The sequence below is a fragment of the Sus scrofa genome, chromosome 4 (genome assembly GCF_054392235.1).
Source record: "Sus scrofa isolate SSC_HxYL_T2T_F1_AM1 chromosome 4, Sscrofa_HxYL_maternal_Yorkshire_Landrace_v2.0, whole genome shotgun sequence".
NCBI classification, from domain to species: domain Eukaryota; kingdom Metazoa; phylum Chordata; class Mammalia; order Artiodactyla; family Suidae; genus Sus; species Sus scrofa.
In genome coordinates, this window is record NC_139386.1 from 9,077,615 (window position 1) to 9,105,610 (window position 27,996).

The following is a 27,996-nucleotide window of genomic DNA, read 5'->3' on the forward strand; positions in this document are numbered from 1 at the left end:
GCCCAGGTGAATGGCTGGCACATAGCACTGCAGAAAAGGAGAGAGGGGGGAATATTCATATGTACACACATAGTAAGGTTATGTTCCTATTTATAAGCAGCAGTGATGCTGTATTTGGAGGGTATTTCCCATCTAAATGGCCAGAAAAACCCTTGGAAGTGTTGCTAATTCTCCCCTTTTGTGCTTCCAGATCTCCTGCAGTTATTATCACGTGGGGAATTCTGGTGGGGGCTGTAAATAAAAGTGGCCACGTCACTTCTTGCTAGAGCATTTAAGAGTCGGTGCATAATCCTCCAGCTCTCTCTTTCCCCTGCCATCGTGAGTCAATGACTAAGTCAATGAGTCGAGGACTAAGGAGAACACACGGACCAGATGGTGAACTACGAGAAGGTGGACGCTTCCTTATCTGGGGCCCCGAGTGACAGAGCAGAGTTCCCCACCAGCTTGCAGAGAGTAGAGACCACAAACAAGACATCAATTTGGTTGTTGAATTAAGCCGGTGAGATTGTGGTATTACCTTGTTACAGCAGCACCACCTAACCTATCCTAACTCTACAGTGCCTTTTATAGATTGTGTTTCTAATGGCTCTCCATGCAGTATTCTCAAGGATATTCTGCATCGACGTGGTTAGTCACCCAGCTGCTTTCCTCCAAGTGCTTGCTTGTTTGCTTCCAGGTGGCCCAGAGCATCCCCAGCATGCAAGGCTGCCTGCTACTCAGTCCTCCGGTGAAGCTCTGCCTGGGCCTCACATGCATCCTGCCCCTTTGCCACACAGGTGGGTCTGGCGGAAGTTCGAGCAGCTGTTCTGCATACTATGTTTGGGTATTCGTTGTGCTTTAGAGAATCATAGCATCCAATGTTTCAGCCCAGAATCTTAACTGAGTTTGATCAAAATGGCAATAACACATTCCCCATTTCTGATGTTGCCCCTTATCCTGTTTTTTCTGCTGCGTTTGAGTCCCATTTCCGCAACAGAATTATCTTCACCTCCCCTGTTACCACCCTTCCCCAAAGCACCGTCTTCTCTTTGCAGAACCACCAGGAGCGCTCCCTCAACCAGCTCCCTCCTCCTCCTCTTGTGTCTCCGGGATCCATCCTCTACTCACCAACCTGACCCATCTTTTCTTACATTTCATTCAGCTGCTTTCCAAGTGCCTCCCTCACTTCTCCCTCTTCCTCCCAAAAAGTATTCAGTGACGTTCTACTTCTCTCTGGATAGGATCTCAAGTTCTTTACATGCTCAGCATGACCAAGCCCGCCTGGCCATTGCTGGTTCTTACCATAGCCCAGTGCCTTCATTTTTACGCCCCATCATGTAGGCCTTTTTTAGTTTATAAAATAATGCTCATGCTTATCTATACGCTGAATACCCCCTCAACCAGCTGCATCCTGCTCAAATACTATTATTCATCTTTCAGATCTCAGCTGAAAGTCACCCCCCAGGGACAGTTTTCAGATCACTGAGATTAGATCTGGCTCCCGTTTCTTACATTCAAAATGCCCTTCAAAGTATCTAATGTTGTTTGTGACAATATCCATGGGTCTTCCTATTCTTTCTGTCTGTCTTCCCAACTAGACTGTAAGCTCTGTAGGGATGGAAGCTGTATCCATCTGTTCATACTATCCCAGCATCCAACATGCACAACACCTTTTCAAGTCTAGGGGCCTAATCATGTGATCAAGTATTAGTATTATTAAAGTTAACCAAGAAATTTTTGATGACTTGAAATTTCCACTGTGGCGCAGCGGAGTAAGAATGCAACTGGTTCCCATTGTGGCTCAGCAGGTTACAATCTGACTAGTATCCGTGAGGGTTTGGGTTCGATCCCTGGCCTTGCTCAGTAGGTTAAGGATTCGGCGTTGCCATGATCTGTGGTGTAGGTCACAGATGCTGCTCAGATCCCCCATTGCTGTGGCTGTGCTGTAGGTTGGCAGCTACAGCTCTGATTCAGTTACTGGCCCCAGAGCTTCCATGTGCCTTGGATATGGCCAAACAAGAAAAAGGAAGATTTGATGACCACGTGAACAAATGGCACGTGGGATTTTAAGCAAGTGCACATCACAATTTTTCTCATCTTTAAAGGTGTTGTTTGCATTCAATTGTCTTTCATGTCCTGTCCTTATAATTTCTCTGATGAAACTTTCCTTACTTTAGTGTCTGCCTTTCAAAGAGAAGCCAAGAAGGACAATGTCATGGCGTTCCTCTCCACATCAGGTAAATGGGCAGGGGTCCTGCCTCGCTTATTCTGTCTTGGGCAATTGCCTTGGCTTCTCTGAGCCTCTCTTTCTCTCTCTGTAAGACGGTGATTGTATCTGTATCTCCAGCTCTAACAGTTGTAGGAATAGTTCCCACGAGCTGCTCATTGCTTTCTGGTTCATGTACACCTGGATTTCCATAATCTTATTAAATCCACAAAGACGGTGACCTTCTATTAGCAACAGAAGATTTCATAACGGGAAATATTTTTATGTGCCATTATTATCTTTGTAATAATCCCACCTTTCTTTGATTTTTTTTTTTTTTTTGGTCTTTTTAGGCCTCACCCACAGCATATGGAAGTTCTCAGGCTAGGGATCGAGTTGGAGGTGCAGCTTCCAGCCTAAGCCACAGCCACACCAGATCCGAGCCACGTCTGCAACCTACACCACAGCTCACGGCAACGCCAGATCCTTAACCCACCAAGTGAGGCCAGGGGTCGAACACACATCCTCACAGATGCAAGTCGGGGTCATTACCACTGAACCATATTCGAATTTCTGACTTCTATTTGGATGTTATGAAATTGGTTATAAAACAAGAGACTGAGTGCATTACAACTTAAAAAACACACAGGAGTCAAATGCTGGATTTCTGTTCCTAACTTTTTGGCAAACCATCAGAATAATTCTTTTTTTGAATGCTTTTGAATTTGGGAGGTGGGAGTGGGAGCAGGAATCACTCTTTAAAAATTTTTGTTGATTTTTTCATTAGTTGGTACCTTCACATAGTTTAAAATGCAAAAGGTACACAAGTGTATAAAGTTAAAATATTTCCCCAGTCAACCATTTCCCTTCCCCAGAGGACATCAATTGTACCAATTTCTAGTCTATAAGCAGGGTTGTTTTTTTTTGTTGTTGTTGTTTGTTTCTTTCTTTTTAGGGCCACATCCGTAGCATATGGAAGTTCCCAGGCTAGGGGTTGAATTGGAACTGTAGATGCTGGCCTATGACACAGCCACAACAACGCAGGATCTGAGCCTTGTCTGTGACCTGCACCCACCAAAACTCATGGCAACGCCAGATCCCTGACCCACTGAGCGAGGCCAGGGATTGAACCTGCATCCTCATGGATATTAGTCAGATTTGTTTCCACGGAGCCACAACAGGAACTCCTACTTTCTCTTTAAATAGAAGTAAAAATTTCTGTCTCACAGGTAATCATAAAGGGTAAAATGTTATAAAATACTAAACATGAATGAATATGAAGAGTGCTAATACCACCTATCTTAAAGATATTATGGAGTTCCTGCTGTGGCTCAGCTGCTTAAGAACCAATTAACATCCATGAGGACGCAGGTTCCATCTCTGGCCTCGTTCAGTGGGTTAAGGGTCCTGTGTGGCCATGAGCTGTGGTGTAGCTCGAAGATGCAGCTCCAGTTCGACCCCTAGCCTAGGAACTTCCATATGGTACAGCCATAAAAAAAAAAAAAAAAAAAAAGAAAGGCAAAAAGAAAAAGAATATTGCTATGGGGGTCTTTTTATCTAAAAAGAGAAGAATAGCTTCATATTATCTCCCTAGCAATTTATTTGAAAAATATCTCTCTATCATATTCAGAAATCCTGCTTGAGGGGTATTTAGCTCACACTTCAAATAGTGTTACCAAAATCTACCCGCAGGCCTATAATTATAAAAAGAAGTGGTAGAAATAATTTCTCCTTAATGAAAGGAGTGACATTCAGGAAAAGTTCTTTGTTAGGAAGACTGCAGCCCAGGGATTATTGTTCTGACTTGCCAGGAGTAGGACTATCCCATAAGCCCAGTGGCCTTCAGCATCTCTGTATCCTGGAAATCCAGGGCCCAGGTGATCCTGGGCCCAGGTGCTTCCTGGTCAGATAACAGGTGAGGTTGGTAACTGCCTCCCACAGAGCTTACTGCACCTGCTTCAGAAGAGACTAGGGGGGTAGACGGTCCTTCGGGGTGCCTAAGGGGAAAAAGCCAGACTTTTCCAACCAGATGGGGGCGGGGGTTGTCTGACAGCTTCTGACCTGCTTGGTAGTTAACGTCTGTCTCGGGCTTCCTTTAGTTGTAACATAACCCCCCATCTCCAGTAGCCGTGTTGTGTGTTGTAAGGAAGGGGATCCACGGAATCCAATTACCTCTAACCCCAAAGCTCTGATATTCAACCAAAGGGGCAGATTCATCCTTGAAAAGGGAAACTGGCTGACAACAGTTGACTGCACCTAAGTTCCAACAGGATACATGAAAAGCAGCCAGGACAACCTAAATATTCATTCACAGGTGAACATATAAAGAAAACATGATATTAACCAGGATGGAATATTATACAGCCATAAAAAGGAGTAAATCTTGCCATTTGCAACAACATGGATAAACCTAGAGGACATTATGCTAAGGGCAATCAGCTAGTCACAGAAGAACTAATTCAACATGATGCCACTTCTATGAGGGATATAAAACGGTCAAACTCAGAGTTCCCGTGATGGCTCAGTGGAAACGAATCTGACTAGTATCCATGAGGATGCAGATTCGATCCCTGTCCTTACTCAGTGGGTTAAGGATCCGGCGTTGCCGTGAGCAGTGATGTAGCTCCGATTCAACAGCTAGCCTGGGAACCTCCATATGTCTCAGATGTGGCCCCCAAAAGACTAAATAAATAAACAAACAAATAAATAAAATGGCCAAACTCATAGAAGCAGAGAGGAAAGGAGGTTTTCAGGGTTTGGGGGAGGTGGAAACAGGGCCACCAGCCAGATGTGGGATTTAGTCCCACCACCTAACATTTCTGGGCTTCAATTTCCTCATCCTTCAAAGAGAGTGTTGAACAAGGTGATTTCAAGGATGTTATAACAATACAGTTTTATTCATGAAAACCTTTATTTCAGGGTCTGGAGGTAAAGAAATTAAGAAGGGAAAAGACTGGGCTTTCCTTGGGGCAACAGGTAAGTAGACCAGATCTAAATCCTGACTTACCCCGGGACACAGCAGGTAACACATTTTGCAGCCTCTCTGTGCCTGGATGTTGCCATCTATAAAGTGGACATATGACACGAAAAGATAATCATTGCAACAATGACAGTGACAGATGCAGCGGGATGAAATGGCATCGAATCCCAAACAGCTGCCTTTTCAGGTCTTGCTAAACATCCCTTCCTCCGAGCAGTCCCCTTCCTCCCCAAGCCAGATCGGGCTCTCCGATGGAGGAGCTCCCAGCATCCCACTGTCCCCTGTTGGGCACGCTCACTTGGGACTGAACTCCCCTCCATCCTCTGAGCCACCGACAGCAGCCTCTGCAGAGGTGGAGACCCGGACCTTCCCTCATCACCATTTTATACCCAACCCCTGCCCTGTTGCTTGGTCCTGGGTGACTGTTTAGTGGGTAAATCAAGAATGAACGGACACCTTTGACCTTTCAGATTTTCCTTTGATGTTTTCTTCTTCGGCAGGATGAAATTTTCAGAGTGGGCGAGGGGCCTGATATTTTGGAAGTAGGTTCTGAGCCTTCGTTACCAGGGCTCCGTTGTGCACGTTTAAGCATGTCTCTTCTCCTTGCTGAGCCTCGGTTTCCCAACCCAGTACAGAGACAGGGTGGATTAGCACCCCCACGTGGGAATCGCCTTGTCTATGTCTTAAAATAGGCATTTCTAGTCCACGTCCAGTTCTAGGACACTAGAATCCCAAGGGAGTCATCATGGTGCCCCAGCAATGCTGAGCCTTACTAAGCTCGATTCTGAGGCCTCTCGAGCAATGCAGGGCTGAGTTGAAGGCTCCACTTCTACCCTGAATCCTTCTCCCTTCCCAGTGTCTGGCCTCAGAGAAGAGGAAAGGCGAGAAAACAGGATCACTTATCTGGATACCACGGGTGAGTTCCCCTCCACACACCCCAGGGCCTGAGCCACTGAGACCCCTTCTCCCACCTCTATTCCCAACCCCCCGCAACAAGGCCACAGCATCTCTCCAATCCTCAGATTGCTCTTCCCACAGTCATCAGAACATGAAGAGTTTGAAAAATCATAAAAAGCAAGCACTAGTTCCACCTCGTTGTTTCTAAATCTTCTGAGAATAGACAGGTGAAGCAGCATCTCTCCACTTGGTGGCACAGTACCGATATCTAGGCAACTGATGGATGGATGGATGGATGGATGGGTGGATGGATGGATTTAGGTGCGGAAGTCTGGGACACATCCCAGACCTATTAAATCTGAATCTCTGAGGATAGAGCCCAGGGTTTAGAATTGTGGGACTGAAAAAAAAAATCTTTCCAGCCATGCCCGTGGCCAGCCAGGATCTGAGCTCCTCTGTTAGACAATGTCATTGTTTATGTTACCTAGCACATTGAGAACGCCTGTGATTTCCTAAGGCTTATACATTATATATGCGCATTTCCCACCAAGCTCGACTCTCTCCAAATGCAGAGGTAAAATATTCCTGAAAATAAGCCTCCCTCATGTTTCATCCGAACTTCTCCTGTCTACTCTCCCTCGTCACAGTACATGCCATTAGCTGTCAGCTCCAGAGGACAGGAACTGCCTTTTATCCTCCTGCTCCTTGTGCCCAGCACAGAATGTAAGGATTCATAAATGTCCAATGAGGAGGCATGTCTGCCTGAATGTTGGAAATGAGGAACTATTGCCAAGAAAGGGCTGCGGGTGGCATTTCCTTTGAATCTCTTTCAGAGCTGCCTGCAAGGTCGGTTGATTTGTCTGCCCTTAACCTGACCGAGCTGGTCAACGGGATGCTGAGTCGAGCTTTAAAAGGTAACCATTTTTCCAAAAGTACAATCCAGGCCCATTTGTGTCTTGTTCCTGCTTCAATTCTGGACTCTCCGTGACCTGGGCAAGACCAGTCACGTCTCTGTCCGACTTAGCTCCCCCGTGTTCAGATCAGAGAATGTGTGTCCTACCTAACTCCTGATGAGACCGAAAACATCCAGATAAAGCATCAAAAACATCCAACCGAAGTAGGAGGTTTGCCAGCATATTGAGAGGAAGCTGCGTTCCAAGCCTAGCATCTGTGCAGGCATCTGATCTAGTGAGAAAATTGCCAGCAATGAAGGACAGATTAGGAAATACAGCTAAGGGAATGTGTCCTTTTGCAGTGTTCTTGGTTTGCTTGGGTTGGATTTTGTTTCTTAGTTGCAATTTTTATGATGTCGTTATTATTTTTATTTGTGCCTGGGGTTATTGATTTCTAAGATCGGTTTGCTAATTTTCTGCTACTGCGTATTTGGGGGCGTGGGCTTTGGCTATGTCTTGATCTTGATGTCTTCTGCAGACAGCAAGAAGTTCTTCTCTTTGCTGAGTATTACTTCCTACAGCTCCTTCGCCTTCCACAAGTTTTCTGTGGCCATTTACAACAGTACGTGCTGCCGGCTTTTTTTTTTTTTTTTTTACCTTATTCGAGTCAAGTTGATTTACAATGATGTGCTCATTTCTGTTGTACGGCAAGGCGACTCGGTGATACACATACAGGTCCTTCTCCGTGTTCTTTTCCATTATGGTTTATCGCGAGATTGTGAATATAGTCCCCAGTGCTTTCCAGTAGGATCTTGTGGTTTATCCTTTCTGGGTATAAAAGCTTGCCCTCTGCTAACTCCAGACTTCCCGATCCATTCCCTCCCCCACACTCCTCCCAGGTTCTCCTTGGTGGTGAAGATGGTTAGCAAGGAGTGATGGGTGGGCCGTGCCAGGCTCTGGGTCGGGGCTGCTATGTGCTCCGTTTCTCTTCGCAGTTTCTAACCTGAAGACTGTGGATCCAGCCAAATTCCCCACGCGGTACTGCTATTGCTTGAACAATCGGACCAACGATTTATCAGGTGAGCAGAACTCACCATGAGGCTTGAAGCCTCCCTGATTCTGCTGTGCCCTCTTCGATAAGGCTGAATTTCTTGTTTTTCTCCTTCGACTAGGATGGAAAATACAGTGATATCTATTATACTTAAATATGTCCACATTCCTTGTCCCTAAAAGTTCCTTCCTTGGTTTCCCACCCTAGAGGAATCATTAGTCTGCACAAAGGGGCAAGAACAGAACGTAGCATTGTTTTAAGAGCAAAATCTGAGAACAACGTGGGGGTCCATCATTAGAAAGAGGGTCGACTAGTCAAACTATTGGACTACTACTTATAATCGAACTTGGGGAAAAAGTTATCAACGGTACATAAATGTATATCTCATCCTTCACATGAATTCATAGTATTCATTGACAGAAGGTACTGTAATCTATTTATCTCCTCCTGATGGAAACTTCTTTTTTTTATAGTTATCAGCAAATGCCGTAAAGGGTACCTGTGTCCAGCCACTTGGAGTATTTGCCCAAGTATCACCCAAAATAGAATTGTTGTCTGACAGAAAGAGGATTTTGTGATGATTCCAACGGCTAAATTTCCCTCGAGGAGTCTTGCATAGTTGACAGTCTTACCCACAATGCTTGAAAGCAGGTGTGTTTTTCCACACCCTTGCTAACACTGACTATTAAGAGACATTCTTAAATCATTGCCAGCTAGAGAGATAAAACAGGGTTTTTTTCCCCCTACTTTCTAGTCATATGTGAAAGTAGTCAGAAATCATTCATAAGGGTTGCTAGTAAATTGAATAGTTCAAATTTTCATCAAGACAAAGAATATCTTTGAGGTAGTGAAAACCGATTTTCTTCCAAGCCTGGGACCCGATCATGACAACAGTTCTAAAAGGGGAGTTGACAAATGTTTGGAGTAAGAGAGCGTATGAGCAGTGGTGAAAATTGGGGGAAGAACGGGAGCTTTAGAGCAAGGCAGACAGACCTCAGCTCAAATTCAAGCCCCACCACACTCTCTGGGACCTTGGGAAATTTCCATCATCTCTCTGAAACTTGGGTAGACCTGGCCTCCATCCGTAATGTCTGGGCACTGAGCCATGCTCATAACTTCTCTGCGATATTCACAGTGGATTACAACAGTGGGTTGCAGTTCCTGCCTGTTTGTAAGACTCTCCCACTCATCTCAGCTTCTGGTGGGCAGAGTCGGTGTCTCCCACAATCCTCCAGTGCCTAACAGATGTCTGGCACACAGTGAGCTCTCAATGGATGTTTATGAGATGAATTAATTAATCCACAAAGGAGACTTTTGAGAACGAGAAAGAAAATCCTACCCTTAGTTTTCACAACGTGACTAGGAACAGATTGATGGAAAGAGACACAAACAAGCATGCCCAAGGTTGTTTGCCTTCTGCATGACCAGGTGTCCACACCTACGTAGGTGCCCTACACCTCCCTCCAGGAGATAAACCATATGTCTGTGCAGGTGTGTCAAGATGACAAAGCATTGCGGCTCTGGCTCAAGTAGAATAGCACCTGCCTCCTGTTGGCCTCATGTGCCATACAGCCCACTGGTTTTCGCACTCACTTCCATGTCTCTCTCAGATCTATATTTTCTAGTCACCTTGCCCCCCGTTCCAGCTCACAATCCCATTACCGAGTAAAAGTAGCATTGGCACAAGGCATGATGAGAGAATATCCAGGGGACCTCAGAAACTTCTTCCTTAGAGCTTCACTAAGTTCTAAGGAATACACACCCCTTGTTTTAGAAGCCAAGAACCTGCTGGGTCCTGGGAAAACATAAATAAACAGTAGAGAAGGCAGCTGCTCTTTGGATAAGAAATGTATTAGGAACGTGCATTGGTCAATGATGCCCAGCATGTCAAGCCTTGTTCAAAACATGCTCAGAAAGTGTGCAAAGGTTATAGAATTTGTGATGTAAAATTAACTCAATCTCCTTCCATCAGGCTGCTTAGCATGGGGGTGGGGGGGCGCACAGGGAGGAGAGATTCCTGGTTCTATTTTGCATAGAGTCCTTGTCTCATTTGATCGTCCCATCATGTATAATCCACCACTCAATTTGATATTGTCTTAAAAATCTGAGGCCACGTCAATGTATATATCCCCCATGTCTGCGGGGCTGCTTCCTATCTGATGGATTTGGTATTCTAAAGCAAGTAGGTGAAATAACAGGAGCAAACAAATCAGAAAAACCATGATTCAGCAATATAGTCTTGCCCAGTTCTTTGGTGCTGGGAGAGAAGGACTTGGGGCCAAAGGGAGGGCAATGGAGGAGAAAGGGGATTTTAATGACAGATCCCAAAGTTTTCTGCCTGCCTGAAATTAAGACCTAAAAAAAACCAACTAGGAGTATTTCTTTTTACAATTGTCAATATTCCTCAATGCCCTGGACTAAATCAAAGCTGTAACACCTGCTCTGAAAAATCCACATATGATACACTTTTCCCTCAGTCTCTGAAATCCACACCAAGTCTCAGACAGTTAAACCTCTTCCATCTATCTTGCAGATTTCACTGCCCTACTGGTGGACATCATTGGAAATTCCACCAGCTACCTCACAGAGATTTTCAAGTCAACTTCCATCCTCTCAGGTATGCTCATCTTGAAAATGCTGAGAAAATTCGAGATTGGGCATTCATCATGGAATATAAAACTAGCAGATTCCTCACTCCAGACCCCTACCATAGGCCAGGCTGCCAGGAACTTTTAAGTTTTGTTTAGACAACCAGGGTGGTCCAGTTTCAATCACCAGTGTTGGAAGCTTCCATTTTCCCATCAGAGCTATTCCTGGTGTCCCAAAAGTTGGGGGAATAATCTAAGGCTCCAAGTTGGGGGAATCTAGGCAGGCTCAAAAACCAGCTTCTGTTGGACTGTTATACTCCCATCTTTAAGATAAGGGAGTTCCCTGGTGGCCTAGTGGGTTAAGTATTTGGCCTTGTCACTGCTGTGGGGTGGATTTGATCCCTGGCCCAGGAACTTCTGCATGCCGTGGGCACAGTTGAGAGAAAGAAAAAAAGAGAAAAAACAGATGAGAAAACTGAAGTACAGAGAGCTTGAGCATTTCTTCAAGGTTGGCTCGGAATTCACATTTAGATCTCTGTGGAGCCTAAACTTGTGTCTGGCATACAATTGAGAAAGATACGCCTCATTTATGTGGCTTCAGATAACCCCTAGGCAGATCACATTCTCCTGGGGACCTACTTTAAAAGAACAGCTCCAAGTCAGTCGCCCAACCTTGGGTCTCAACTGAAAGACGGAATGTTATACTAAGGAGCAACTACTGTTTTAGAAGCTGTGGGGGAGGAAGAAAGAGAACTAACAGGTCTTCAGGGGCCCCAGACCCTCCTAAGGACTTCCATGTGTTCTCATTGGATCCCACCCCAACCAAGTGGGGTAGGTGCTTTATTTATCCTCGCTGCACGGGTGAGGACACTGGCACTGAGGGGTTAAGTAACTTGCCCGAGACCATGCTACAGAATAGCCTCACAGCTGTCACTTCAGATTTTGTCACCCAATGGGTTGGTACCAAACTCACACCAAACCTTCTATCTTATGGAGATTTGGGAATTTGGAAAGTGCAAATAAGGGACCGTGGGATTTGAATTTTCACCATTTTGCAGATGGGTAAACTGAGTCCTGAAGAGGTCAAGCAGTTCCATTTACGTTCGCTTAACTAGGAGGGGGCAGAACTAATGTAATCCTGGGGGCTGCCCCCCTACCCCCGACACTCTCCCTTAACCATTACACTATACTGCATCTTCCCGTCATCAAAAAATTAAAACCAGAAAATCGGGACTGCCTGAAAATCAGGGCTCCTAAATACAAAGTTAGCCTTATTTGCCTGTGGCATTCAAAGCTAGATTCCCAGCTTAATCTTCGTTTTGATCAAAGACTTAACAGCTTCCCACCCACTGCTAAGTTCTGTTATGTACTGCTCTGTCTTGCAGTGAGTCAAACAAATGCATCTGACTGCATCTTCATCTGTGTGATGACAGGAAAGTCAGGTGAGCCACCAGCCATTCTTTGACAAGCTCACGGAGCTGAGAATTAAACACAACTCTCCAGCAGGTAAGCCCAAGATTTGACGCTTTGGCCTGCTTATTACAGGAAGGAATCTTTCTGACCTCTGGGAGATGGCGGAAAAATCTCCTGTTATCAATTACACATATACCAGCAGCATGTCTGGTGTTCTGGGTGAGTATAACCCTCCCAAACTCCTACTCTAGAGTCTCCAGACCAGGGTCCCAGCTAGCAGACTGAAGACTGAATGTCACCCTCAGGTATTTTATTTAGCTCCACTGTGTTAAAATCTGAGGATCTCATCATTTAAAATTTTTTTTGAATTTCTAGTTTTTTTTTTTTTTTTTTTTTTTTGCAAAAGTTCTGGCAGCCCTGGTTCCCTGTCTCACCCATGACAACAAAAAACTGGAGTTGAGTAGCTGCTATGCTCATTCTCCCCATTACGAGAGACACTTTTCCCTATTTTTCCATAGTCCTCACTCTTCCCTAATGTCTTGCATTTTTTTTCTTCATATTAATTACCTGGCTTTTGTAGGTGTTAGAATTTCTGTGGCCCTGTTGTAGACATGGCCACTTCATAACACCTAGATGCTACCCAACCATCCTCTGCCCCTACACACACACACACATACACACACACAGAGCCATCTTCCTGCCTTTTCTCTGGTATCAGGTGGCATTTTTGGAGTCACCTTTAAGCCCTCTTTCTCCCTTACAATTAACTGTTATTTCTGGCTGAACAGAGTTTCTGAAGTCTGGCTGGTCCTCCTAGAGCATCTGCTGCTGCTGTGATTGTCTTAGTTCAAGTCCTTGTCATCTCCCTTTGAACTCTCACAGCCTCTGAACCAGTCTCCTGTGACCCAGTCTCCTATTTCTTTGAAATATCCACCCTTTGCCATATGAATGAGGGTAGGACTGGGTTATGTCTCTTTACTGCTCAGAACTCCGACGTCAGCAGCAGAGGGTCTGAAGTCCTTCACCTGGAATAGACGTTTCTCTGTCTCATCAAGACCACCTTCATCTACTCTTTCTTTTCTTGGGGCCGCACCTGTGGCACATGGACGTTCCCAGGCTAGGGGCTGAATTGGAGCTGCAGCTGCTGGTCTAGCCACAGCCTTAGCAACATCAGACCCAAGCTGCCTCTGCGACCTATGCCACAGTTTTTGGCAATGCCAGATCCTTCACCCCCTAAGCAAGGCCAGGGATCGAACCTGCATCCTTATGGATTCTGTTGGGTTTCTTAACCTGCTGAGCCATAGCGGGAACTCCCATCTACTCTTTTTTACATAAATCTTCTGATAAAACACTTTTGAAATCCTTGTCTCTTCTTGCAGATTGGCACATAGCTCCATGCCCCTGCAACTTTGCTCATGCTATTATCCCTGTCTGGAACTTCCCTACTTTTCCATATTTCAGAATCCAATTTATCTGTCAATGGCCAGTTCAGTTGCTACCTCCTCTTTCCAAAAAAAATCGCTGCTCACAATTAGTCTCCTGCCTTTTAGGAGCTTACAAAATGCATTTGTATGTCATTTGGACTCTCTGTTACTCCAGACAACTGTGTTTTCTCACTGAATGATGCTTCAAGGCAGAGACCAAGTCACCTTCAGCTCCACCTTCTACCTCCCCCCTCGGTGCCTTGCACAATGCTTTGCACAGGGCAGGTTCTTTTTTTTTTTTTTTTTTTTTTTGGATAGGCAAGAAATAGATTTATTAAGATAGGACACTTGTGAGAGATGTGAGCAGGCAGGCAGGGAGGCTTTGCGACAGCAGATTCTTCATCAGTATTTCTTGGAGTGAAATGGAGTTTATGATAACCCTCCAGCTCCACTCCAGAGAGCTGCTTTGATGTGTATTTATTGTACAGCATCTCCTAGTTATGCCGAGAAGGGACTTCAGTCTGAATGGAACGAGGCTGTTTGATGAGGTGATGAAATGGGTGTTTGGAAGGTTCCTTTCACTGACCCACCTCTGAGGACTGATCTGAGGGTTGAGTCCATCTCACTTCTTCAGAGGGACCTTCTGTGACCTTCACACCCCCCGTCTCAATTAGGTCTCCCTGTTTTCTGTAGATTTTTGTAAAATTTTCAAGCAACAACTGCTTGGGAAGAGAGAACATATGGATGAGTTGACACTAAAGTTGATGTGCTTGATAGCCAGTCGCCTGGCTGAAGGGTAGTTTGATTGGGAGGCACTCAGCCCATGTGCATTAATTTGGAAACAGGACCAGGCTTCTGGTACATGTGGCGTGATAATGAGTCTGGAAGTAAGGAGAGTAGAAACAAGCCTAGGAGGCCACCTTCTGCAATTGCATTGGTTGTGCCTGACACATGGTTACCTGCCAAAAGGGCACGTGGGGGCCAACATCCCACCTGTCTTTGTCTGTCCAGAGAATGGGATGTTATGGGCTAGTGGGAGCCTCTCTTATCCTAACATGCAGCCTCCATCTCTTAAGGTTTCCCAAAGTAGGCTTAATGAACCTCTTCCTTCTTTTCTTCAAAGAACATCCAAGGTCACTGGGTCGATGAATTCATCATTCCTGCTGTCTCTGGGGGGACCACCTTTCACGTGTTTCTTCCTGGTACTCTCTCATTCCTCCAAATTTCACCTCTGGTCCTTTGCTGTGCCTCCAGGGCACATGAGCAAGTCTAATCTATCTTCCAGGGACCAGGGCCAGGTCCATGCAGGGGCTGCAGTGGGGGCAAGGACTCTGACAGAATTCAAGTTCTGTTCAGGAAGCGTGTTGAGCATCTGATGCTTTTCAGTCTAACAGCTTTGCATTCTGTGCATGGTGCTCTTTCACACGGTGTTTTCAGAGCTTGATATCTTACCTGAATTTGTCACTGAAGGAGAAACACTCCTCTTGGTGAAGGAAGGTACCTTCTGAGTAAGGTTTGAGTGGCTGCATTCTGTATATTTGTTATCTGAGGACCTCTCCATGGCTCGACAGTTTGCGTCCAAAGTGCCAAGCATAGTAAAGCTGCCACTAACTATCTCCTTGAATGCACAGCTACCGGGGGGATGGCCCTGACCTCACAGCTCACACCCACAAGCCAGCAGACACTGCCATGGACAAGCCCCCCTAGAGGGGCCCAGAGCACTGGAGTGTCTGCTCTCAGAACCTCTCCTGGGACAGAAGCCACTCTGTCTTCAGAGAGAGAGCAGACTGTGAACACAAACCCACTTCCTGAGCTTGACACCAGAGCCACGGTCAGAGCCGCCACCAGTCTGGACAGCGCCTCTCCCCCCCTCCCAGCATCAGGTAAGATTTCTCACCCTTTCCTCTCTGGTCCTGTATCTCCCTTGGGTGCCCTCTAGGCTCAGATAAAAAAGTGAAATCCTTCCTTTATCCCTTCGCCACCCACCCCTTCTTCTCAGCATCCCTCAAATAAGAGATCAATGGGAGCCAGTATGGGTTCTATACATATAAGCAAAGGCAGCGAATGTTATCCGCATAATATCGTTCTAATTATAATGTTTATAATTTTTTATTTTGAAATAATGTAAGGCTCCCTGGAAGCTGCAAAAAATAGTACAGAAGTTCCCTGGTACCCTTCAGCCAGCATCCTCTAGGAGTAATAACTTACATAGTTGTCGTGTATTGTAACATTAGGTATTTTTATTTCAGCACAACAGTGAGCAATGTCTCTGCTGAAATTCACACAAAATGGTGAAACGCCGTCCACATCTTATGGCAGGGTTAGGTTAATTTGTAACTGGCTGGATAATGATGCCACGAACATGGTCATGACTTGGTGCCAGCGTAAAAAGCTACCGCCAAGGACATGCTGTGAGTTTCCTCTTTTTCCCATCATTTTTGTGGACATGATCCCTGGTGTTATCACGGACGATGTACAAGGCATGCTTATCCTGTTTGGAAATAAGATACAACTGAGATAACTCTTTCATCAAAAGACAATTACGTCTCCGTGAGTTCCAGTGGCCCAGAGTCATCGAAATGTATTCATGTATTCACTCATTCACTCAACAAGACATGTGTTTAATACCAGCCCCTGGTCGAGCTGTTAAAAAAAAAAAAAAAAGCTCTATCAATGTTCCCTTTCCTTCCTGAGCCCATAAATCTGGGACAGCGACATAGACAAGTAAACCGATAGTTGTGATCCAGCCAACAAAGAGCTGTTGTCCTGGAGAGCTCAGAGCTGGAGCTACCCCAGGGAGGTTAAGAACGGATAAAAGTCAGACTGGCAGGGAAACAAGAATGAGGAAAAAGTATCAGTTTCACTAACTAGAAAAGGGTTTAGTAGTATATCTGGCATCACGACAATTACACAGACTTAGAAAGCCCTCTGGTAAATACGAAAAAAAGAGGGATGGACTGGGAACTTGTCGTTAGTAGATGAAACTATTGCATTTAGCATGAGGTCCTACTGGATACAGCACAGGGAACTGTGTCCAGTGTCTTGGGATAGAACGTGATGGGAGATGATATGAGAAAAAGAATGTGTGTGCGTGTATACATATGTATACATATATATATGACTGGGTCAATTTGCTGTACAGCCGAAATTGACACAACATTGCAAATCAACTATACTTTAATAAAATGTTTTTTTTTTTTTTTTTTTTTTTTGTCTTTTTTTTGCTATTTCTTGGGCTGCCCCTGTGGCATATGGAGATTCCCAGGCTAGGGGTTGAATCGGAGCTGTAGCCACCGGCCTACGCCAGAGCCACAGCAACGCGGGATCCGAGCCGCGTCTGCAACCTACACCACAGCTCACGGCAACGCTGGATCGTTAACCCACTGAGCAAGGGCAGGGACCGAACCCGCAACCTCGTGGTTCCTAGTCGGATTCGTTAACCACTGAGCCATGACGGGAACTCCATAAAATGTTTTTTAAATCTATGAAACAGATGAGGAGTTCCCATTGTGGCTCAGTGGGTTAAAGATCTGACTAGCATCCGTGAGAATGTGGATTCAATCCCTGGCTTCGCTCAGTGGGTTAAGGATCCAGGGTTGCCACAAGCTCTGGCGCAGGTCGTAGATGTGGCTCGGATCCTGCACTGCTGTGGCTGTGGTGTAGGCCGGCACCTGTAGCTCCTATTAGCCCTGGAACTTCCATAGGCCACAGCCGAGGTCCTAATAAGAAAATAATAGTAATAAAATCTGAGAAATAAATGAAAAAATATGAAAAAAAGATATGATTGCTAGTGGCAAGAACAATCACAAAATACCTTGCTATAGCCTTAACAGAGAAAGTGCTAGTTTTTTATGAGAAAAAGCACAAAACTTTGATGAGAATGATAAAAGCATATTTTAAAAAATAAAGTGATGTACCATGTTCTGGATGAGGAGGCTGAATATTTTAAAGATGGCAACTGCTCCCAACTTAACTTACAGCTTTAAAATCCTCCCAAGGGATAAGTTTTGTAAGACTTAAAAAGAATTATCTTAATTCCTACCAAGGGTAATGACCAAGTTGGAGTTCCCTGGTGGCCGAGTGGGTAAGGATCCAGCATTGTCACTACTGTGACTCAGGTCATTGCTGTGCCGTGAGTGCAATCCCTGGCCCCGGGGACTTATGCCTGCCATGGGCGTGGCCAATAAAAAGGATGATGAACAGATGAAAATATCTAGTAGTTGTTTAAGACCAGTGAGGGAAGACTTGTCTTCATAACCACCCAGCGACATTGGAGGGCAGGTCTCATTGTCATCATCACCTCCATTCTAACGATAAAGCTAAAAAGAGGGCAGGAACTTGCCCTCAGTTTCCCAGCACAGAGGAGGTGGAGGAAGAATTTGCACCTCCACGTGACCTCCTAACCTTTCCCCTAGGACACGTGACTGCAAACGTATGTCTTCAGTTTGACAGAGTCCTCGGTCCCCTAAGCACACAGTCTAGCTGATTGTTCAGCATCCTAGGAATTTGGACAATTTTTTTTCCTTGATCACTAGGAAAACCAAGTTTAGTGTGGTCCACGTATTCCAGTTCAGGGTAGAGTTTTGGGTCCCTGGATTATGTATATTTTGCATGTGCACTGCATGTCCCTTTTGATATATTTCAGTGTCTCGTCACTTTTACCTCGGAATCAAAGTGGTCAAGCATCTAAGTCCCTGTTACTGTCGCTTGTGCAGCTACCAGGATGGTGGCCGGAACTACATGGGCGACAGCCCACAGGCCGTCATGGGCTTCCACCCAGGAGAGAATTCCTGGAGGGCCTCCCTGGGAAACGCCTTCCTTCCCGCCGACGTCTCCTGCAGAGGCCGAGGAGGCGGTGAACACAAGGAGCCTCTCCCGGCTTCCTGCTGGGACAGTGACCTCTCCCAGCAGCCCAGCCCAGACCGGCCTGACCTCAGGTATGCAAGGACGCTCACCCCCAGCTCCATTAATCACATATGCAAATACAGTGACATACACCTTAAAATGCCATCATATAATACGATGGAGACCTGAGCTCTGAAAGGCATTTGAAAGATTGTCAAGTGGGATTCCAGTTCTGTGTTTACATATGTATTTATGTGTGCATGCGTGTGCGTGTGTAATAAATATATACAGAAAATGTTAAAAAAGAAAAGAAAGCCATAACTTGTTAACCTTGACTGTAGCTGGGAAACAGAATTTTTATTTTTCTTCACTTCGGGGTCTTGAATTTTCCATATCCTCTACTCTTATAATCAGACAAAAATGGTTTATGTATTTTATTATTACTATTATTTTGCTTTTTGGTCTTTTTTAGGGCCACACCCTCGGCATAAGAAGGTTCCCAGGCTAGAGGTCCATTCAGAGCTATAGCTGCCAGCTTACACCACAGCCACAGCAATGCCAGATCCAAGCCGCGTCTTCAACCTATACCACAGCTCATGGCAACACGGGATCTTTAACCCACTGAGTGAGGCCAGGGATCAAACCTGCATCCTCATGGATGCTAGTCGGGTTTGTTAACCGCTGAGCCATGACGGGAACTCCATGGTTTATGTATTTTAAAAAGCACTTCTCTGATCCCTGCAGCCGAGGCCCTTCTCTGCTTATGTGTTCAATGGATCATAATACTTATCATTGCTGTGCTGTTAGGGCCCATGACCTTGACCGTCCTCCCCACAGGACCATGCTTTTAAAAAGCCTGTGTCTTTCATCTCCAGTTCCCATGAAACACAGCAGGCATTCAAAAAAAAAAAAAATCTGTATTTTATTTATTTATTTATTTTTAATTTTGAGAAAAGGAATACTGTTTTAATATGGGATTTAGCCATCTTATTTTCCATCATGGTCTATCCCAGGAGGTTGGATAGAGTTCCCCGTGCTACATGGTAAGAAGTAGATGAATTTTAGAGGGTGCACATGTAAAGTCTTGACTTTAGGCTCAAAATCTTAAATTGCACAAACAGATCTGGGAATGTGATTGAGAGCTTTCATTGGAGCAGCAGCTGACATAATTGCATAGGAAGAACTGAGGCTACCATACTTGGGTTTGGCCAATCAGACAACAGCCACCAGCGTAGCTCTGAGGCTTTGGGCTCTAGTCTTTATTTCAGGCACAATAGGGTTGAAATCCTGAGTTGACCATGGCTGTCTCCGTAGGTAGTTTTTCTGATATTTTCTGAGTCTGGTTTTCTCATCTTGGAAATGGGGAGGGTGACGCCTACCTCTCAGAGTGGCCGTGGTGATTCAATTAGGTGACATTGGTGAGGTGTCCTGCTTAACACATAGCATAGCACCTTGGAACCGCTCCATCAACGGCGATGCCTACAACCCCGTCCTGCTGCCCCTGCAATGGGAGCATCACCACCAGCATCTGGAGACACACTGGGAAGGGTGGTGACAAACTGGATGTCCTCCAGAGGAGAGCAGATGTCTGCTTTTGCCCTCGGTCCCTTGTAGCTCGAATCCTCTGCGGTTCTGTAGTCCTTTAGTTAAACTGCAAATAGCAACCCCGGACAAGGCAACTTTAGGTTAGGGTTAAGGCTGCTCAGTTTCCAGAACTCCACCGAAACACACCCGGGCAGCAAAGCTGTGCCTTCTGCGTTCAGGGGCTGGACACAGTCAGTGCCCGGAGGAAGATCCAAAGGGGATGCTGACCCGGAGTTGCCCCCGGAGTTGGGCCTTCTGTCCACACTCGTCTGTTTGTAAGTGTCTCACGGTGCCCGTCTTGGCGACTGAGGCAGTTTAATTCAACTGCCAACCCGGCATCCCAGCCGGACAGGGTCCAAGACCTCGCCACAACCTCCACGTCATCCTCCAGCCATAGCAAACTGCCTTCCACTCACTTCTCTGTGTGCTTTGCCTCCTAGGCTCGCCCCTCTGCCTGGAAGGCCCGACCCCCTCGCCCCCTGCTGTGCTGCTTCTGGCCCAGAGATGAGGTCCCTGCTCCAGCCCCCACCCCCTGGGATCATGCGGCTCCCAGCCTCACCCCGTTCCTTGCACTTGACCCCAAGAGTGACATGGCCTGTTTCATCTTCCTCCCCTTATTTCTAAGAAGGCTGCTTTGCGGGCTTTGTCAGAGGCGTGAATCTTGATGGCAAGATCACTTCCCAAAGGGGTTCTTAAAGCAGGATTTTATGAACAGGATCAAAAAGATTATGGAGATGAGCTGAGGGTCTATCACGATGATGATGGGCGGTGCTAGGGGTGAGGATGGAGCAAGGTACACAGCAGTCTCGGCGAATGAAGAGCATCTCATGTCCTCTTCGCCCAGGAGCACCAGGCGTGGACCCAGCCCGGGCAGCATCTCCTCTCTCACCGTCTCATGTCAGTGTTTGCTGGTTTCCAGCAGCACCAACACCCTGTCCCATAACGGCTGATGGGACTCGCCCATTTCCTCCTTGACACTGGGAGAGCCTCCATGGTGGAGTCTTATTTCTTACTCATTTCTGCATCCTCAGCACCCGGCCAGGTACCTGGCTGGATAAGCAGCAGTAGATGCCCAGTAGGACTGATGCAGGGGGTCTCTCCTGCTGATCACTCACCCTGAAAAGAAGCTCAACACCTTGCTGTACAGCAGAAATTGGGACAACCTTTTATTTTTTTATTTTATTTTATTTTATTTTGTCTTTTTGGCTTTTCTAGGGCCACACCCATGGCATATGGAGGTTCCCAGGCTAGGGGTCAAATCGGAGATGTAGCCGCAGGCCTACACCACAGCCACAGCAATGTAGGATCTGAGCCTCATCTGTGACTTACACCACAGCTCGCAGCAACATCAGATCCTTAACCCACTGAACTAGACCAGGGATCAAACCTGCAACCTCATGGTTTCTAGTTGGATTTGTTAACCACTGAGCCACGATGGGAACTCCAGGACAAACTTTTAAATCGACTCTAATTTAGAAAAAAATTCAATAATGACAGTGTATACAAATAAAATATTCAGCACAAAAATAAACATTAGGAGTTCCTGCTGTGGTGCAGTGGGTTAAGCATCTGTGGCACAGATCACAGCTGTGGCTTGAAACTGCCTTATGTCAGGGGTTCCGCCAAAAAAAAAAAGAAAAAAGAAAAGAAAAGAAAGAAGGGAAGAAAGGAAAGAAGGAAGGAACTCAAGCTTACCTCTCTCTTCTCATCCCAGGCTCATCCACCGCCAGCACACAGACGCCGAGTCCTACCAAGGCGCCGGCTCCCAAATACCCACAGACAGGTAGGAATCTGGCTCTGGAAAGAGAAGCTCAAGACCCCAGGGGGACAGCAACCTTAGGGGCAGGGGGGTGGTGGGGGCAGAGGTGCCTGTAGGCAGATGAAGCTTGTTATTGTACTTTGCTGGTTCTAGCAGGAAAAGAGGCAGAGCCAAGTCTTGCTGAGCTGTGAAATCGCCCTGTAATCTTGCATCCATCACGTCCTCTTTCTTGACCGAGATTTCCCGACAGATTTCTAGAACCCTTCTTCTTTAAGATGTCATGATTCTCTGGTTGTGTGTCCATTTCTTTTTGACCTCTGCAAGACCTTGCCAGCGGTCTCTCTGCGGAGTGGCCCTTGACCCCCGGAGAAGAGCCAGCCCTGGCCCCAGGATCCCACCAAGTTTCAAGTACGTACCAGCACCCTGTCGCTCCTATGGCTTTTGTTTGTTCTGGATGAGGTTGTGTAGTAGAAGAAAAAGAGCTTTGTTTGATAAGTTTAGATTCCGACTGCTGAGATTAAATCCTGGCTCGGTTATTTACTGGCCTCCTGCCCTCGAATTCCAGAATTCAGTTTCCTCGGCTGTAAAGCGAGAATAATAACCATTATTGCGGGTACTAACATGGCTTTTCTCCGCAGGGTTTTGTATTAAGTAAGATAATGTGTGTGGAAGCGATTTGGAACCAGGGGGCTCCATATAACTTAATTCAATCAACTTTTATTGAATGAACGCCCATTGAGAATGCGCTGTGCAATTTACAAACAGAAGCTGTCCCGACAGTGAGTAGGATGTCAGCAGAAAGAGAGGGAAGGAGTAGAGGACGGGGCCAAAATTCAACCCCCCGCACCAGGGGCCATTTACCTCTGCTCTGTTTGAAAGGCCGCCCCTGCACCCTAAATTCCTGAGGGATTCTAGAGGAAACCATCTCCTGGGCGCCTACCTGGATGTTCAGGACTCCTGGCAGAGACCCAGGACTTGCAGCTTTTGTGATTCACGCTTCTTTTTTCAGCTGTTAGATGACCCTCCCTCTCCATTCCCCGCCCCCCCCAGGAGCCTGTTCCCATAGGAAAGAAACTGACACAAAGTGAGTCCTTCAAAGCCGGTTGAGAGCTCAGGCCCCTCCCACTCCTGGATGCCTTCCTGTGCTCCTTTCCGCACTGCGCCGGACTGTCCAGTCATATGTCAACGGGGCAGTATTACATTCTTGGAGCCTGCGCTGCCTCCCTTTCCCTATCACCGAAGATCTGCCTCAGCCCCTCTCTCAACCTGCAGTGAGCGGTGAATGGGCCTTTCAGACACAAAGCTGTGATTATGCTGCCCTAGGAAATGATCGCCCCCTTTTTCCTTCAAGTTCTAAAGAAACACAGAGGGGCGCAGATGGGGACAGTCCTTAGACTGAGTTTTAGAAAACAGGTTGACTATATCTACCTGGATGTATAACTGTATCTTTATCTGTATCTATATCTATATATCTATAGAGCTCTGTCCATCCATCCATCCATCCAACTAATGATATGAATGGAAATTTTTTCTTTCTTTCTTTCTTTCTTTCTTTCTTTCTTTCTTTCTTTCTTTCTTTCTTTCTTTCTTTCTTTCTTTCTTTCTTTCTTTCTTTCTTTCTTTCTTTTCCTTCCTCCCTTCCTCTCTTCCTCCCTCCATCCCTCCCTCCCTTTCTTTCTGTCTTTTTAGTTCTGAACCCACAGCATATGGAAGTTCCTGGGCTAGGGGTCAAATCAGAGCTACAGCTGCCAGCCACAGCTACAGCCACACAGGGCCAGATCTAAACCGCACCCTCAGCATATACCAGAGCTTGTGGCAACGCTGGATCCTCAACCCGCTGAGTGAGGTCAGGGATCGAACCCATATCCTCATGGATACTAGTTGGGTTCTTAACCTGCAGAGCCACAACAGGGACTCCTGGAAATTTTATTTCTAAAAAAATTGTATTTTTAATAAAAATAGAAATTTTGTTTCTAATAATAGAAATTTTATTAGAAATGTAATATATTTCTTTCTTTTCTTTTTTCTTTTCTTTCTTTTTTTTTTTTTTTTTTGCTTTTTAGGGCCGTACCTGTGGCATATGGGGGTTCCCAGGCTAGGGGTCAAATCAGAGCTACAGCTGCTGGTCTATGCCACAGCCATAGCAATGCAGGATCCTTAACCCACTGAGCAAGGCCAGGGATCGAACCCACCACCTCATGGTTCCTAGTCGGATTCGTTTCCACTGTGCCACGACAGGGACTCCTCTAATATATTTCTAATAAAATAAGATTTCTAATAAAATTTCAGTGAGACCATGTCTGATTTCCTCCAGGATCTGGATCCCCATCTTCTTCCACCTGTTTCTGGAAACTCTCACAGCAGCTTTATGGGGCCATGGTGAAGCATGTTTACCTGTCATAGAGCTACCTGAGATCAGGGCAAGATGGTATTCTTCTCACACGGTTCCTAAGGAAGGGGAGAAGCTTACGGAATTCTTGTTGATGTGACTGTCTGGGATTGCATCTCCTAGGGTGTCCTGCACCGCTCCTCGGAGAGGGGACCGTCACAGCTACCCCTCTCCCACTGGCCATCCGGAAGCTCAACCCTTGCCTGATGGAGCTGTGCCGCTTTTTCCAGCAATGCCTCTGCATGAGCCAGAGCAGAGACCCCAGGATGGAAGCTGTGAGGTAACTGGGGCCACTCCCTGCTTTTTCCATCCAGTATTTTCTGCATGGCTTCTGGGCCGGCCACTAAGTGGCCAGACATTAAGTAAACAGGAGACAGGGGTACGGTACCTCAAGGAATGCCCTCTCCAGCCAGCCCACTCCTACCCTGTCACCTCCTTGAGACCTAGGATGGAACCTCAGTCATTTCTGGGTCCCTAGGCCACCACACAGTGCGGTCAAGTGTTATCAAGCTGACCTGACTTGTGTCACAGCTGCTGAGACTTTGAGTGGGCCCTGAACCCCAAGGCCTTCAGCAAGATTTGGTAGAAGAGAATAAAAAAAGCTTTTGCTCACCTAAATTCTAGTTCTTTCACAAATCCTTAGCAGTCATTTGCTGACCCAATAGGAGAGTTTAAAAGGAAAATTAGAAAGCAGGCCCATTTTATATTAAGAAAGACTATGAGGAATTCATGATAGGACTAAAAACAAGTCTTTCTGACCCTAAAGTCAAGCTCTTTCTTACTAGCCTCATATGCTCCCTCCCTCATACCCTATAAAGAGGGAGAGGGCATTCCCTGCTATGAATAATTAGCCATTACGATTTTATTAAAATTATGGGTATCTTCTCGTGGCCACAAAGGATAGTAATTGCTCTCAATTCTGATTGAAATCTTTAGATATTGTCTTGACTATTATTCCTGGTTTCTGAGGAATGCAACCTACATCTGTCAGAGAGCTAGACGGGTGTTCCACTCACACAGTAAGTATATGGATGGACGAGGGCGTAAATTGTTTTCTCAGAAAAGATTCTCGAACATGGAGCTGTGTTCCTGCCTTAGCACGGGGTTCGAAGGGAGGTATAACTCATCTAGGGGTCAGGAATCCTAGGGTCTAGGGGGTTTCTGATTGCCCTTCACCTAATAGTTTGGAAAAAATGCAGGGGTCAGCCAGATCAAGCATGCTTTCTGTGTGCTCTTGGGCCCGTTTCTTCTTCTTTCCTTTTCTTTTTCTTTCTTTCTTTTTTTTTCCTTAGGGCTGCATCTGCAGCATATGGAAGTTCCCGGGCTAGAGGTCAAACTGGAACTGCAGCTGCCGGCCTGCACCACAGCCACAGCAACATCAGATCCGAGCCATATCTGTGACCTACGCCGCAGCTCTCGGCAATGCCGGATCCTTAACCCACTGAGTGAGGTCAGGGATCGAACCTATGTCCTCGTAGATACTAGTCAGATTTGTTTCCACTGCACCACAATGAGAACTCTGCTTCTCCTTTCTGAGTCCTCATATAAACTAAAAAGACAGAGACAAATGAAACAGAAGATAGTTGCCATATAAAGACTCAAATTCCTGCCTAAAGCAACACGTATACAAATAATTCGAGAAGAAAAGACAGCTCGAGGTGCTAGAAGTAGGGTATGTGACCTCTCTCTGGGTCCTCAGGCATCTGAGCCCCATTTATTCTCTGAGATGCCAGGCATCTTCATTTTATCTTCCAGTCCTGCTGACAAAAGTGACTCATTTAGTGTGTTCTCAAAACCAATATTTTGGCCATCTTATTGTACCATCTTCGCCACTGTCTGGTCAAGAGACTGGCTTTCTAGAAATCATGGGACTAGACTGAACTCTGAAAAATCCCTTTTTTCTTTTTTTTTTCTTTTTTTGGCTGCCCCATGGCATAGGGAGTTCCTGGGCCAGGGATCACATCTGAGCCACAGCTGCAACCTATGTTGCAGCCACAACTGTAGCAACGCTGGATCTTCACCCACTGTGCCAGGGCAGGATTGATCCTGTGTCCCAGTACTCCAGAGATGCCGCCAATTCCACCAGAGTGGGAACTCCATAAAAATCCCTCCTTAATAAAACCCGAATATAAGCTGGGTGTTCACGTGGCACTGCTTTACAGTACAACAATCAAACAAACAAAAAAAGACAGTTTGGCCTCCCAGGCCTTCCTTGTGGCTCTTAAGGAGCATCCAGTGGGATCCGTGGTAACACATCTTAGAAACTCTTCCGACTCGTTTTTTTTTGGGGGGCTGCACTCATGTCATATGCGCCAGGGATCAAATCCGAGCCACAGCTACCACCAAAGTCCACAGCTGTGCCAACACCAGATCCTTAACCCACTGCACCTGGCTGGGGGTCAAACCTGAGCTGCCACAGAGACAAAATGGATCATTAACCTGCTGCGCCATATCGGGAACTCCTCTTCCTCCTCTTTTTGGCCTCTGCATCTCCCACTTCCCACCACCTCGAGACCCCTCTCTAGGTTTTATTTTCCAACGTATCCCTCAGTTAGGGATATGTCGCTGAAAATCATCCTGCTGGCTCTTTGTTTTCACCTGCCTTCTCTGATTATTTTCTTTTCCTTTTGCCACTTACTTTCGTCTCTCTCAAACACAGCGTCCTTATTTTTGGTACAAACCCACCCCTCCACTTCCCTCATCTTTTCTTTCTATCATCACCTTTATTCTGCATCATAAAAACCAAGCATTGGATTCATAGCAGCTCTAGGTACAACAGCCAAGACATGGAAGCAACCTAAGTGTCCACCAACAGATGAATAGATGAAGAAGATGTGGAATATATATATATTATACATATATAGTAGATATTATATAGATGTGATGGAATACTACTCAGTCATAAAAAAGAACGAAATAATACCATTTGCAGCAATGTCATGGACCTAGAGATTATCATACTACGTAAGTCAGAGAAAGACACATACAGAATATGGCTTATATGTGGAATCTTAAAAAATGATCCAAATGAACTTATTTACAAAACAGAAAGAGACTCACAGGCATAGAAAACAAAAGCATGGTTATCAAAGAGGAAAGGCAGAGGGATAAATCGGCAATTTAGGATTAACGGATACATATACCACTATATATAAAGTAGATAAATGACGAGGACCCACTGCCTCGCACAGGGACCTGAATTCAATACCTTGTAGTAACCGAAAATGGAAAAGAATCTAACTGAATCGCTTTGCTCTCTACCTGAAACTGGCACAACTTTGTCAATCAACCCTACTTCAATTAAAAAAAAAAAAGGCTTTGGAGTAGGGCTGTTGGAGGGGCTCAGTGGTCAAAAATAGAAATCTCTTTACCAGGTATGGGGAGAGGGAATAGGAGATATTGCAAGCTGCTTATTGAACAGCTTGTATTATCCTCGCCAATTAAAGTCTCCAGACCAACATCATATTACATTCACTGAACAGCATTATAATGAGTGTAGATCCGTGGTGCGCTAACCGGGGAGAGGAGGTTGGTACCGCTGGGCATTAGAAATGCACCTGCCCAGACTGGAGAAACGAGGGCGGCTCCCAACTCGACTTTGCTGCTGATGAGCAAGGGGGTCTCGCACAAGTCCCTTCACTCTCTGATGTCACTCTGAGTCACCCCCTGCGGGGGCACGGCCACACATTGCCCTCTGGGAAGAGCCAGAGCCATCACTGGTGCTTTCAGACTTTGCCTCTCTCTCGCATTTCCTTCTCAGGACCATGCGTTCTCTCTCTCTTTTTGTTTCCAGCCTTGAAACAAAAATGCCTCGAGAATATTTGCAAGTCTATCTGAGATCTTTGGAAAAGCACCAGGACCTAAGATGAGTCGGGCAATGTCTCTGTCACCCTAGCCCCCGGTCCAAGTTGGCAGCCTTTGCAGAACTCACCCAGGCTCCAGCCAGCGCGTCAATTAATGGAACATGGTTCTTTCTGGAAGTAGCATT

The 27,996-nt window shown here is 45.9% G+C and overlaps 1 protein-coding gene across 1 annotated transcript; it reads left to right on the forward strand.

Annotated features, from left to right (window-relative positions):
- Positions 1-372: 372 nt before the first annotated feature.
- On the forward strand, positions 373-27,982 carry HHLA1 (HHLA1 neighbor of OC90). The gene is made up of 19 exons (XM_085024288.1): positions 373-453; positions 599-776; positions 2,157-2,216; positions 6,022-6,081; positions 6,896-6,976; positions 7,494-7,577; positions 7,951-8,034; positions 10,540-10,623; positions 11,980-12,036; positions 12,140-12,229; positions 15,060-15,314; positions 18,147-18,368; positions 19,686-19,824; positions 20,705-20,757; positions 21,575-21,646; positions 21,956-22,027; positions 24,132-24,288; positions 24,945-25,027; positions 27,802-27,982. Exons 1-19 carry the CDS (start codon positions 373-375, stop codon positions 27,843-27,845), a joined length of 1,956 nt encoding a protein of 651 aa, XP_084880414.1. The 3' UTR covers positions 27,846-27,982.
- Positions 27,983-27,996: the final 14 nt, after the last annotated feature.

What these genes read in the sequence shown, in the direction of transcription:
- HHLA1 (XM_085024288.1), top strand. Translation starts at nt 373, where the DNA reads ATGGTGAACTACGAGAAGGTGGACGCTTCCTTATCTGGGGCCCCGAGT. An exon ending in GGCGTTCCTCTCCACATCAG is followed by an intron (nt 2,217 to 6,021) that starts GTAAATGGGCAG and finishes CTCCCTTCCCAG; the next exon opens with TGTCTGGCCTCAGAGAAGAG. An exon ending in TCCCCCCCTCCCAGCATCAG is followed by an intron (nt 15,315 to 18,146) that starts GTAAGATTTCTC and finishes TCGCTTGTGCAG; the next exon opens with CTACCAGGATGGTGGCCGGA.